The sequence below is a fragment of the Rhinolophus hipposideros genome (assembly GCF_964194185.1).
Source record: "Rhinolophus hipposideros genome assembly, chromosome: 8".
Lineage (NCBI taxonomy): Eukaryota > Metazoa > Chordata > Mammalia > Chiroptera > Rhinolophidae > Rhinolophus > Rhinolophus hipposideros.
Genome location: NC_138054.1, coordinates 64,044,853 through 64,057,483, shown reverse-complemented (window position 1 = coordinate 64,057,483; position 12,631 = coordinate 64,044,853). Strand labels below are relative to the sequence as shown.

General features: G+C 46.5%; 1 protein-coding gene across 5 annotated transcripts in view; it reads right to left on the bottom strand.

Annotated features, from left to right (window-relative positions):
- Positions 1 to 3,891: 3,891 nt before the first annotated feature.
- The window catches only part of EIF2B3 (eukaryotic translation initiation factor 2B subunit gamma), a 107,549-nt gene continuing 98,809 nt past the window's right edge, over positions 3,892 to 12,631 (bottom strand). For all 5 annotated transcript variants that reach the window (XM_081057476.1, XM_081057478.1, XM_081057479.1 and 2 more), the window contains 2 exons: positions 12,276 to 12,379; positions 3,892 to 5,095 (listed from right to left, as the gene is read on the bottom strand). In XM_081057476.1, the coding sequence (XP_080913602.1) occupies positions 5,043 to 5,095; positions 12,276 to 12,379 (157 nt within the window). In that variant the 3' untranslated portion in view covers positions 3,892 to 5,042. The remainder of the gene's footprint in view (positions 5,096 to 12,275; positions 12,380 to 12,631) is intronic.

Here is a 12,631-nt window from a genome sequence, read left to right as displayed (position 1 = left end):
GAATCATTGAGAGTTGCAGAAACCAGGGTGGAAAGGACTGGAAACGGAACAGTCCCTTTATTAAATGTTCATCAACTATCCCATCTGAGGGTGCTGTTTCTGCCAGGTTCCTAATTAACCCTGAATGGCGGAAGAGGGTAAAATCAATACTCTAACATGTAAAGTTTGGGGAAGAGAAAAAGAATCTCCAATAAATTCACAACTATTATCTGGCCAATTTCTTGGTCAGTTCTTCTAGACTTGTTTATCATTACATCAGAAACATTTCATAGTCTTTACATCATACATAGTCTTTACATCAATCTTTTGGAGACTGTCCTTAGGACAGATTCCCAGAAGAGGGTGTGTTGGGTCAAAAAGTATGAACATTCTTATGGCTCCTGCTACCCATTTTCAAACTGCTTTTCGAAAACTCGTGTCAATTACCATCATCTCCAGAACCTCAGTCCTGGGGAAAGGGAATCTTTAGGCTGAGGAGGTGAACACCTAATAGGTTTGTTCTTCCATTGGTCCATTCACCCAGAAAATGCCTGTGGAGCAACTAATACATGTATGATGCTGTTGTCTGAGTAGTAACTACACATTAAAAACAGCCTGTGTGCAAGCCCTTTTTTCCTCCCTGACATAGAGCAGTGGGTCCTGTTGTGGATAAAAAGATTACCCTCAGCAATTCTCTAGGAATAGAAATAGCCTCTAAACTAGGCTGTATGGGCCCTTAGATTGTTCTTGGGGCTACAACCAAAGATGTGTATGGTTGGGTGTCATCAGTATGGCAAATGGAGAGTCTTTGCTGTAAGTAGCTCTTGAGAGACCTCCTTCTTTCTTACCAGACTCTGAAAGACATAAGGTCCATGGAGAAATAGATTTGTAATTGCCTGGGCCTTGGGACTCTGCTTCCACCGCAGGCCCACCATTGCTAACAACTGTGGTGAAGTCCAGCGTATCTTTGGATGCTTCCAGGGTAGGGCCTGCCTGCTGAAAAAACTTCTTGCCTTGTAGTTCAAAGACCAGAGTGGGAGAAATTGGTCTGCAGTTCCAACATTCCAACCCAGGGCCTAGTACTCTCTGGCGGTCCAAGCTCCGAAATGACCTTTCTTCTCCCTAACAAAGTGATTTCCTGAGTGCAGCTGAGCTCAGCCAGGCTGAACTAAAAGCCACAGAACCTAGGGAATAGGAAGGGGAAGTAGAAGCTCCTTTTTTTTCTCTACGAGCAGTCTACTTCACGGTGGAACAACCTGGTTCACTGTCGTTTCCACTGGACCTGGTTATGTGTTTTGGGCCCAAACAGGGTAAATTCTCTAAAGAATAACAAAAGAGAAAAGCAATCTAATTAAATTCATTATCACCAAGGAGTAAATCTAATTACTGGTTAATAAGACAAACATCCTTTAGGGTTTATGTGTCCACCCCTTCACTAAACTCTGGGGTTGCAGAGCACCTGGTTTTCAGAAGTTCATAGAATAAGGGGGAACACAGAGACCACAGGGGAAACCACTGTGAGCGGGAATACTCAGGGAAAATTTCCAGAAGTGGGGAGGAATTGGATGGGAGAGGTAGGAAGACGACAGAATCTAAAAGAAGATATAGTTCAAGGTCTGAATTATACACTGACTGTGAGATCTTGGGCAAGTCACATAATTTTGACATTGACATAAGGAGTAAATGAGATAATATGTATGGCTGAGGAAGGGCCAGGAAAAGGAAGGCCTCTCTCTCTCACACACAACTGTTGGGTAAAGTGACCAACCTGGCTTCAGGATAGGGTCCATGTGGGAGGAGCCAGCGCAGGCCTTCTTTCCCTGGTACTCCCCAAAACTTCTCACTCACCACACTTTGGGCTGGCTTATTATCTGGGCCAGGCAGAGTCAATGACTCTGAGATGTGGAGGAGGGAAGCAGGGGACCTGGCAGTCCTGACTGCCGACTAAACATTATGTTAGGGGCCAATAGTACCTGTCAAGTCTCTAGTGCCAGAGGCTGCAACCAGAGATCAGAGAATGCCTTTCACCTTGGGGGTGGGGGAAAGAGACAGAGCTAAGAATCAAAGCAGAATCTCCCCATTCACCCATGGCAGAAAAGCCCATGATGCAATCCTTCTGGGTGGTGGCAGACAGCTCAGGTCGAGGACAGGTCATCCCGGCTTCCATTAGAATGTGTTCTACCCAGCCTCTTTCCCTCCGTGTCAGCTCCATTAGAGCTGAGCTTTCTAGACCTTCCATCTGGGTGGTCCTTCTCACACCCCTCTTCCCCTTCCTCAGACACATTTAACTATTTAGAAAGCAGCATACAAAGGCCTGGCTTATATTATACCTCCTTAGGGGTAGGGATGGCTGTGGATAAAAAAAGTATACTCTCTGCAATTCTCTGGAAATAGTTTCTAAACTAGGCCCAACAGACCCCTGGATTATTCTTGAGGCTCCAGCTAAAGACAATTCCCCCCTCTCTCCATTGCAAATGGGAGTGGGACAGGAAGAATAATGTGAAGGAGTGGGAAGAAGTTTTGCCTCGGGAAAAAGCTTGGAGGGCAACCTTTGCAGTGAGTCCTCCTTATAGGCTCAGGGAGCTCTAGCCAGCAGGAGGGGTGAGGTGTTAGGGGGAGAGGGGTTCCTGGAGTAGCAGCCATCAAATTTTGTCTGACCTGACAAGCTCCCAGAACTCTGTTCCTCAACACTTCCCCAGAGTGCTCCCTGATTTGGTATTGAAGGTCCCCTTCCTCCTCTCTCCCACTTGCCTCATGGAGCATCGCTGGGAGAGGCAGGGCAGATCCTATCAACTCTTTTGCCTGCCTGGCTCTTCTGGCTTTTGTCCCACAGAGAGGTGGCTGGCCAGTGGACATTCAGTTGCACACCGTATTCCACGCATACTCAAACCCTCTGTAGCTGCTGCCAAAAGCAAACAAAAACTGTCCCTGCTTTCTGGCAGACAAATAGAGCAAAGAGAAGATAAATCAAAGCATCTTGGGCACTCAGCCAGTCCTGGAATTATTGGAGACAATAGCAGCAGTGTCCTGAGCTGGGGGCTGCTCCCAGCTGGGACTCAAGCTCAGCAAGGCCTTCCCCCAGGGAACCTTTGCCTTGTCTTGTTTTCTCCAACTCATCTGTTTCCTCGGAGTAGGGGCTGCCTGGGGGCTTGAGTAAGGGAAGGCAAAGAAGAGGTTTTTCCTCTACTTACTGTCAGGGATTCCAAAGGCTTAGTGGGGAAGATCAGGAAGAGGTATATGGGAGGGCTCTGGGACAGTTTAATAAACCCCTGCTCCGCCCCCACCTCCCCCTTCCTCCAAACCTATCCAGCTTCATCCCCTTTCTGTGGTCAAGCAGCAGTCTTCTGGCTGCTTGGGCCATCCAGACCCCAAGGGTCAGAAAGCTCTAAGAGAGGGGACAAAACCTAAGAATAGCAAGGGCCTTTAGAAGTTACCCAGTCCGACTTTCCCAGTTTGCAGATGGGGAAACTCAGGGACGGAGGACAGGCAGTAATCTGGCTAAAGCCAAACAACATTACAGAGGGCAGGTCCTCTTCCTTCTAGGCCGGAACTGTCTCCATCTGGGCCACACAAATTTAATTTCAGTTCCAAAGGGGACCATCTTGGGCACCACCACAGCTCTTTATTCCCACTTCTGCTGTAGTTCTACTAATTTCAACGACTTCTGCTGGGCTATTGCAGCTCCTGTCTGATTAGGGCAAATGTTCAGGAACCTTGTCCCGACAGGAACCTTGTCCCGACCAGTGGGAAGATTGTGGAGCTCTAGAGCTCCCAAGGAGGCTGGTGGAGGGGGTGCTCCCCCAGGGTAGGGATGCTCATCTAGTCAGTCTCTCACGAGTTCAAGGTTCAATGAGAACAACACTAAGGCTCAGGTACGATTACTCAAATGAACTTGAGAGACTTCAGATTTTTGAAGCAATGTAGAAACCAGTATTTCAAATTATTTTTTATAATTACTGCCACCCACAGAGAGCACATCAAGAGAAACCTTTACTTACTTAATTCTAGGAGGTGAAATCTCACCCCAGGAACCACTTTTATCTTCCCCCAAACACCTGCAGGTTGTAAAAGTGGAGTGAAGGGAGAGGCAAGAGTAGAGCTGACCTGTGTTTGGGAATGGGGGTGGTGAAGGCAAGGTGGCTAGGACTCCAGAAGACTTGTGAGTATGGAAATTTCATTTCTCAATTATCTGAAGCAGGAGAGTCTGTATAATTAGGACATAAAAGAGTGCTGCTGGAGAAGAGTCAGAAAGAAGTTCAAACCATGATATAGTGTCCTGATTCTTCCTTACCAGGTTGGATAGACCTCACTAAGGGGAGGGGAGACGACGTCTGGCTTCTCAGACCATGGCTTTCTTTTATTGTTTTTGCCTCCACGAAAACTGGTAGGGATAGGCTTGCTGGCTAGGCAGGGGCTACCTCTTCTTGCTTTAAGAGTCTCCAAGGGACAATAGTTGAGCTGGAGCAACTGGCTGGAAACTGGGAGTGTAGGGAGTGAATGGCAAGAGTTAGAGGGTGAGGCTAGGGATGGGTGGTAGCAAGGGCTGGGACTCTGTGTGGCAGGTATGGGAGCAGAGTAGTAAGTCCTGGGCTGAGGCTCAGGGCCAGGCTCAAATCGGCAGCTGTAGAGGAAGCACCACGTGCAGAGGTGGTACTGCCAGCAGCTAGACCCACCAGATTGTTAGTGTCAGGGACTGAAGTACTTCCGGACCTTTGCAGGTGGGAGATGCTTTTATGGACCAGGCCGGGCCAGCCAGTTGTAAAGCAGGCCACCTAGGAGCTTTACCACTGGACAGCTGCTGCCCCTGCCTAGTCACCTCGGTATACGAGAGCTAGGCCTCTGTGTCCTGTCTCGTTCTTCAGACTGGCTCTGGATGGTCTTTACCACATAACTCATGAACACACACCGAGCCCCTGATGTGGAGCCTGGCACTATTCCATACATCTCCAGCATGCCTTCGGGAGCCCTTTTTTATTGGGAAATAAATACAGAGTCAAACAGGTGGGCCAGACAACATCTGTAGTTCTGGGGGCCAGGAGGAAGGTGTATGACTTTCTCAGAACTCAGATCTCCATGAGCTGGTCATTCCCCACGATCACCTCGTTCACTCGTTTGGCTACAAAAGAAAAGGGAAAGGTTGTTTGAGAACTATCAGCAAAAGATGCCATTTCAAACCCAATTATCCCTAATTCTGTGTTCACAAACATTTATTCCTTTCCTATGTGGCTCTACTCTTGAGAAGCTCTTGAAAATACAACTTGCCAAAGAGACTCTAGGAAAGACAGCATCTTCCCACAAAATAGGAGGGGACTGGCTCTATACACCTGGCTTTCAGGGAGACTTCACATAGCAGGGGAACTGGAGCTAGGCCTTAAAGGATGAATAGAGGTTTTTTACGGCAGTGTATCAAAGGGAAGGCATTGTAGGCTTTTAGAATAACATAAACAAAAACATAAAGATGTATGAAAGGAGAACATGAAATACTGTGGTGTGGCCAAAGGATAGGGAATGGAGGAAAAGAATGAGAAAAAACGAGACTAAATGGTTACATGGAGATATCCAAAGGAAAAAGGGAGATGCCTCATATGTAATATGGAAATAACACCACCAACTGTATAGGGTTGTTGTGAGGATTCAGTGAGCTAAAGAATTACTGAGTGTTTGATAAATAGCGGCCATTATTATTTTCGTAAGGTCCAAACCCATAAGACCCTCCATGACCTGACACTTGCCTACGTCTTCAGCTTCATCTTCCACCAGTCTCCATGTGTACCTATAAGTCATACTATTTTATAGCTCTAGACCTCAGCACATGCTATTCCCACATGCCTTTCTCCCGCATCACACTCTTACCCTAAATGTCCTGATTAAGCAGGTCCACTATGTGATGCCTTCCCTTCTGAACTGTCCATTGTCTGCTTTGTGAAAACACTCTACCTAGTACATATCTCTGTCTCTACCTCATTATATCATTTTCCTCTACTTCACTGTAAGACTCTTGAAGGCAGGGAAAGTGTATTTATGATCATAGCCCAGTGTCTAGCATAGCTACTGGCACATGAAAGATTTCAGAGATTTTTGGGTAATGACACGGGTAGGGAATGGCTATGTAAGCGGAGAACTAAAGTTGAAAGGAGGTGAAGGTTGGTAGAATAGACGTTCAGGAAATTACGAAGCGGAAGGGTTGGATGGTTCACTGATGAATATGTTTAGGTTGTCCAAAATGTTTGGAAAAAAAGCGGGAAGAAAGAGGAATACTGTGAACCCTCAGGATATTTAGGGAGTGACCTGGAAGCTGATCAATAATGTGGTGAAAACTAAGAAGAGGGTTAGCTTTCAAGGAATAGCTTTCAAGCTGTAGAAAGGAGGCAGGGAACCAGTGGTCTGGGCTAGGGGGAACCAGGGGCATTCTGTCTACTTCTTGCCTAGAGATATAGGGCAGATACAGGAGATAGAAGAGTTTTTTTTAGTCTTCTACCGTGTTTTCCCAAAAATAAGACCTAACCAGAAAATAAGCCCTAGCATGATTTTTCAGGATGACATCCCCTGAGCATAAGCCCTAATGCGTCTCTTGGAGCAAAAATGAATATAAGACCCGGTCTTATTTCCGGGGAAACACACTTATTTTCTTTACTCGTTTGTCTCTTTATAATAGACTGAGAGCAGCTGGACAGCAAGAGGCAAGTTTTATTCATCCTTACACACCCACCACACTAGAGCCTAGAATATAGTAGGCAGTAACTATTGAATGTGTATGTGTTTTGAGAGTTATGTGCGAGTACAGACGTAGGAAAGGAGCACGTATAGATGAGAAGGCCTCCAATCTTTTTGTCAAAGAGAACATAACTGACACATCTGCTGCATAAGAACAAAGGTGCTTGGGGATCCAGGGCATCCTCAGGCCTATTTCTCTAACTTTTTCCAGTGGAAAGTGAAACCTAGGTGTAGGCCTTTCACAAAATTTCTGTTATGGCACTGCATTGGACAGAGGCAATCTCCTGTGAGAAGGATAGGAAAGAGAGTGACAATGCAGGAAAGAAAAGAGCGTCTGAGTCATAAAGGCTTAAGTTCTAATTTGACTTTGAGAAAATTGTTTCATGTCTTTGGGCTTTCATTTCCTCACAACGGTTCAGTAAGATAAGTGATGTAAAGAGCTCAGCATAGTGCTCTGATAAGTACTAAACAGAAGTTACTGAATGGGGCTGTGTCTACACTCCTGCCCCAGGAGATGCTCCTTTTTATACTTCATAGCCATCTGCTTCCTTCAGGGAGAGGAATGGGGAGGAAGCCAGACAGTGCCAAATTCCCTAGGGCTGGGGCTGGTCCTGGACTGTGACTGTCAATCAGGCTCCACCCGTGAGATAACATTGACTAGAAAAGAACAAAGGAGATGCTTCCCTGGCTAGCTTCCCAGGTCACCTCCAAAAGCTCTTAACTCTATCCCTCTACAGCCTGGAGTCAGCCTCAACACTCTTATCTAGACTCTGACACTTGCTCTCCTTCAGCCAGTCTCTTCCTAGTCTCCAGGGTCACTGGGCTGAAGACAGTCCCAGTTCCAACTAACATTCTTCTTGGCCCTCGGTGCTCCAGACCAGAGGGGCTAATGAGGAGTCTGGCTGGGGCAGACAATGCTTTCTTCTGCTCTTCCAGATTCCAAATAAACACCTGAGGCTTCTCTGGCCTGCCCTCCCTACTGTCATCTTTGCCTTCTGATCTGCTCTTTGCCTAGGGGTAGGAGAAGACTCACTGGGATTAAGGAGAGACTGACATGTGGCATTTTGGGAGGTAAACGTATTTTCAGGGAAATTCAGTAAGGTGGTGGAAACCTAGAGGAGAATAAGCAGTACTAGTTCTGCTTGGCCAGGGTTGGAAGCAGATTCCAATAAACATGCTGGAAAAGTTCTGGGCTGGAGTCAGATTGGGAAAGATCTTAAAGGGAAGAGTACAAGGGAGGATGGTAAGCGGGGGGAAAACCAATGGGACAGAGGGAATGACAAGTCACATATGAAAAGCTGCACTGATGGGAAGCTGGGAAGGAGTCCTGTTGGCCAGGACTTGACCTATGCAGCCATCAGGTCTACTTTCATGGCCAAAGGACTGATCACTGTGGTAACAGGGAAGAGATCCAAGTTCTCTCACTGACAGTCATAAGAGACTCAGAAGTATCCAATTGATACAGGTTAGCTAGCATGTCCCTAGGTAGACAGGGAGGTCCCTGGTGGAATAAACAAGGACAGCCATATTCTAAAACTCCAGGTTTTGAAATCACTCCTTCGCTCCAGGACATAATGTAACAAGGCATTGAGGTTAATCATAAAATTCCTTTTGGCCTGACAAACGGAGCAGATCTGATAGATAAGAGTGGGTTACTTTGCTAATTCCTTTAGGATGGGCAAGCAGAACAAACCTGGTAAACGAATTTCATCAGAAGGCGCCAGTGCCCTTTTTCAAACAGCTCCCCTTCCCCAAATAGGCAAGGAAAGGTATAAAAGTAAGAGCTTTTGCCTCAGTCACGGGGCCACCCCCATTCGGGACCCCCTCCCGCTTGGGAGCTCTGACTCTTTGCTTTCAATAAACTATCCTCTTTTTAAAACTCTTTGCCTCTCCTGGGTCTGTGTTTCCATTCTTTGGTCTCATGAGACACAATTCCGGCCTACACCCAGAAACTGCTGGCATATCCAACATCATCTACAACATTTGGGGAATCGCAGGAAAATATTCCTCCATCACAATGAGAGTCTCTCAGGTTTTGAGTCTGTTGGCTACGGCTTTTCTATTGGTTTGAGCAGGAGGTCAAATTTGGCTACAGGGATTTTTGCCAGATAATCTCATTAACTGAGCTTGCTGGGGTGCTGCGAGAAAAACCAGAATTGTTAGAAAATGGCTTGTTCTGGTAGTGCTAGAAAAGGGCAGCGAGGCCTACACTGGGTTTTATGTGTCACATTTTTGGGGTAAAAGACTGTGGTATGCAAATGATTGGAATTTGGAGGGGGGACAGCGTTTGAGGATGAATGTTTTCCCCTGAAATTCCTCCATGTGAGGAAGACTGGGGACTTTGCCATCTGCTGAGCTCTTTGCTGGTGCGGACCTGAGGTGTTGATGTTTGTTTGGATCCTCCATAGTAACAGGTCTTGACTGCTGCACGATGGCTAGGAATTTGCTTTCTCCATATGGCTTAGCCTCAAAGAAAAGTGACAATGGGAACAGGTGACTGGGCAGGTGTACCTGTGTCAGAAAAGCATTGTTACTGACTTGGATGCACTGGTCCCTCAGCATAGAGGACAGAGCAGAAAGTGTTGGGGTTCTCCTTGCGAAGAAGTGGGCACATAGTGTTAGAGCCAGAAAGCCCAGGAGACAATGAAGCCCATGATATCCTAGGGGTTTGGCTAGCCCAGCGCTGTGCTCCCTGATGGGAGGTGCCATGCCTCAAACTCTCAGTATGTGGCATGCAGTTGCCATTCATGCATTCTGCACACAGAATGAAAAGGAGTCCTTGCAAAGTAAAAGGAAGGAGCAGCATTACTTTGTTGGAAATGGGGAGGAGAAGCAGCAGAAACCATGAAGTTCCAGGTTCCAGCACACAAGAAATGAGGGACCTCTAGGGTGGTGGCAAACAGAGTTCACTCATTCAAATATGCCTAGACTCTAAACTCTTTTAAAAACAACAAAAGGAAGAAGTTCCTGGTTCCAGGAGGGACTGAAAGAAGAAAGCACTGGGGGGATGTTATTACTTTTTGTTGAGCAGGAGATAATTTACAGAGACAAAGAGGCAGGAAGGAGGTGGAAGAAACATTGTGTGGGGCCACAAACCCAAATAGAAGAGAACAAAGGACAGAGAAATACAATGAGACAGGGGAGGGCACAGGATAAGAAAGCAGCTCTACAGACCAGTTGAACAGCTCCTTTTGAAATTGGGGAATCCTTCCAAGCCCTTCCATGGAGTCAGAGAAAAGGCTGGGGATTCTGAATCCTATTTTTAAGAAAATGCCAACCGGCCCCAGCTGCTCAAGAAATAAGTTTCTCTGCAACCCACGGGTAGGCCTGGGTGAGCTGGTATGTTGAACAAGAGGAAAGAGCTCAGACCTGAGGTTCCTGAGGATCAGTAAGAGCTGGGATACAGAGGCCTATTGGTCTGGGAAAGATGAACTAAACGGACAAAAGGGGTATCACCGATCAAATTCTTCTGGGCAACCCAGAGTGACTTCTTCCTTTGGTCTTTTCAAAGGCTGTTTGGCAATAATTCTGGCTGCAAACTCAGTTTTGTCATCTACTAGCTATGTACCTTGAGGAAATTTCAACTTTTCAAAGTCTCAGTTTCTACTTCACCAAAAGGCTCAATAATGAATCCCTATGTTGGAGGGCTTTTATGAAAATCCAGTAAGACAGTGTATGTGAGACCATTTGAAAGCTGTAAACAACAGCGGTAAGCTAACGGCATTCCGGGAGGGCCGTACCATCCATGCCTCCTGTGCTGTGTTTCAGCTCGTGTCTCAGCCCTCTCACCTCGCTCATACCTTCAGTTCGCATGTGATCACAGCAGAAAGTACCAATAGTTAGGGTGCTGCTGCCAGGCTTCTCAGAAATGACAGTTCTCACATGTAGAAAAAGAAAGTGCTTGGAATGTGAGAGGGCAGGCAGTGAGGAGGACAGCTGCATCTAGACTCAAGTGGAGAAATGAGGGGGAAGAACTGGCCACATCTCCCAGTTCAGTTATCGGTGTTGCATGTGGTTCTTTTATTAGCATAAGTTTAGAAAAAAAGCAAGGAGAGATCTCATGATAATTGTGACCATCTCACACATGCCTTTCTTGGAACCCTAACTTTCTGCCATAAAATCCCTAAAAACCCCTAAAAATATGCTTTATGGATCCAAAATTCATTCACCCATCTCCCACCCCCACCCCGCTCCCCTGCATCTACTATAAACCAGGACCTGCTCTGAGAGCTAGGGGTACATATAGGAATAAGTCAGTCCTTCGCCTTGACGATCTCAGTCTAGCAGAGAAGGCAAATTTACAGATAACTGCCTCAACTTGTGAATGGACTTTAATAAAGGTGTTGACAAAGTTCAGGGGTGCCAAGGAGGGGAGGAATGCTCAGTTTGGCTGTAGGGGGTCATGGGAAGAGTCAGGGAAGGGTGTACAGAAGAGAAACCATCTGGGCAGTCTTCAGGAAAGGAATCCCTGAGAGAGGGGGCATGTGCAAAGGCGGGTGGGGGGGGGCACAACGGCGGGGTGTGTGAGCGGAGCTTGAAGTCCCTCGGTATGTGTGTACTCCTCACATTTAGTTGTATTCAATTCTCATGACAATCCTCCAAGATATGTACTATTGTATCCGTTTTTCTAGTTTTGAAAATCTGAGGCCTAGAAATTAACAACTGAACCTGGTGCACATCCAGTGAGTTGCACATCTGAGATCTGAACCCAGGTCTGTTTGAGTCTAAAGCTTAAAAGGGAGGCATTCAACTTAAAAAAGCGGAAGGAGAAAAACACTGAAGAAGGCCTTTGGGAAGAAGGAAAATAATATGGCTTCTACCAGTTCAGAATTGGTAGGGCTCTTTCCTTCAGCAACTCCCCTACCCCACCCTGTTTTAGGTTTAGGAATACGCTTAAAAGGAATTAGCCATTATTAATCCTGAGCTTTATCTATTTTTTGGCTAAAAACATCCAGCCAAATTATGGACCATTCAAATGTGCGCCGCCTAACAGGGACACGCTGGTATCTGTGTGTCTCTCCAGTACTATGTAGTCTTCCTGCAGCTACCGAGCAGAGAGCTAATAGCACAGGTCATAGCATCATCTCCAGGTGGTCGAGAATGGCTCTGCGTGAATGGCTTCTGAAGAAGCCACTGACTGTCTTCCAGGCCAGGACTCTATGGGACTACCTGCCTTAAACATCAGGTCAGGAAAGGTGTGCAAGGACTTCGGGAAGCCAGACCTAATTGCAGAGCCTTTGTTGGATTACTGGCCCTTCTCTCTCATGTCCAAGAGTCCTCTTAAAGTACTGGTGCCAATCAGGGCCATTAGATCTTTTTGGTGTGTTTTACATTTTTTGATAGTAAGGCTGCATACATCTATGAGCTTACCTGTAAGACAAATTCCTAAAAATGGAACTGCTAAGTCAAAGCTTAAAAATTTGTCAATGATGTCAATCTCCCTACAAGGACAGCTTTATTAGCTTATGGTCTCGCTTGCAGTGTATACATGTGCTTGTTTTCCAGTCCTCACCAGCACTGAGCATGATCTGTGCTAGTGCGATAGGTAAACAAATGGCATCTGTGATTGGATTTTGGTTTACCTTTGGCTTCAATCCTCTGGCCATTTCCAATCAGGCAGTCCTTGATGTCTGCTCCCTTCTCGATCACAGCATTGTTGCAGATGACGCTGCCCTGGATGTTGCTTCTGTAACACAGTAGCTTAAGTTAGGGAGTGCCCACAGCTCTCAAAACTGTCCTCACCACTGTGGGCTGGGGGTTTGGGTTCTTCCATAGGCTGGAAATAGCCAGTCAGCCCAGTTAATGGCTACACGCCTGAAGTTATCACTAGAAGACAGAATGGCTCAGCTGGGCCACAGGAGGACCTGGCTTTAGAGAAGTCCAGAGTTTGGATATGCTCACAATGATCTTCCCCCGAAGCCTGAAAAGAGCAGACATT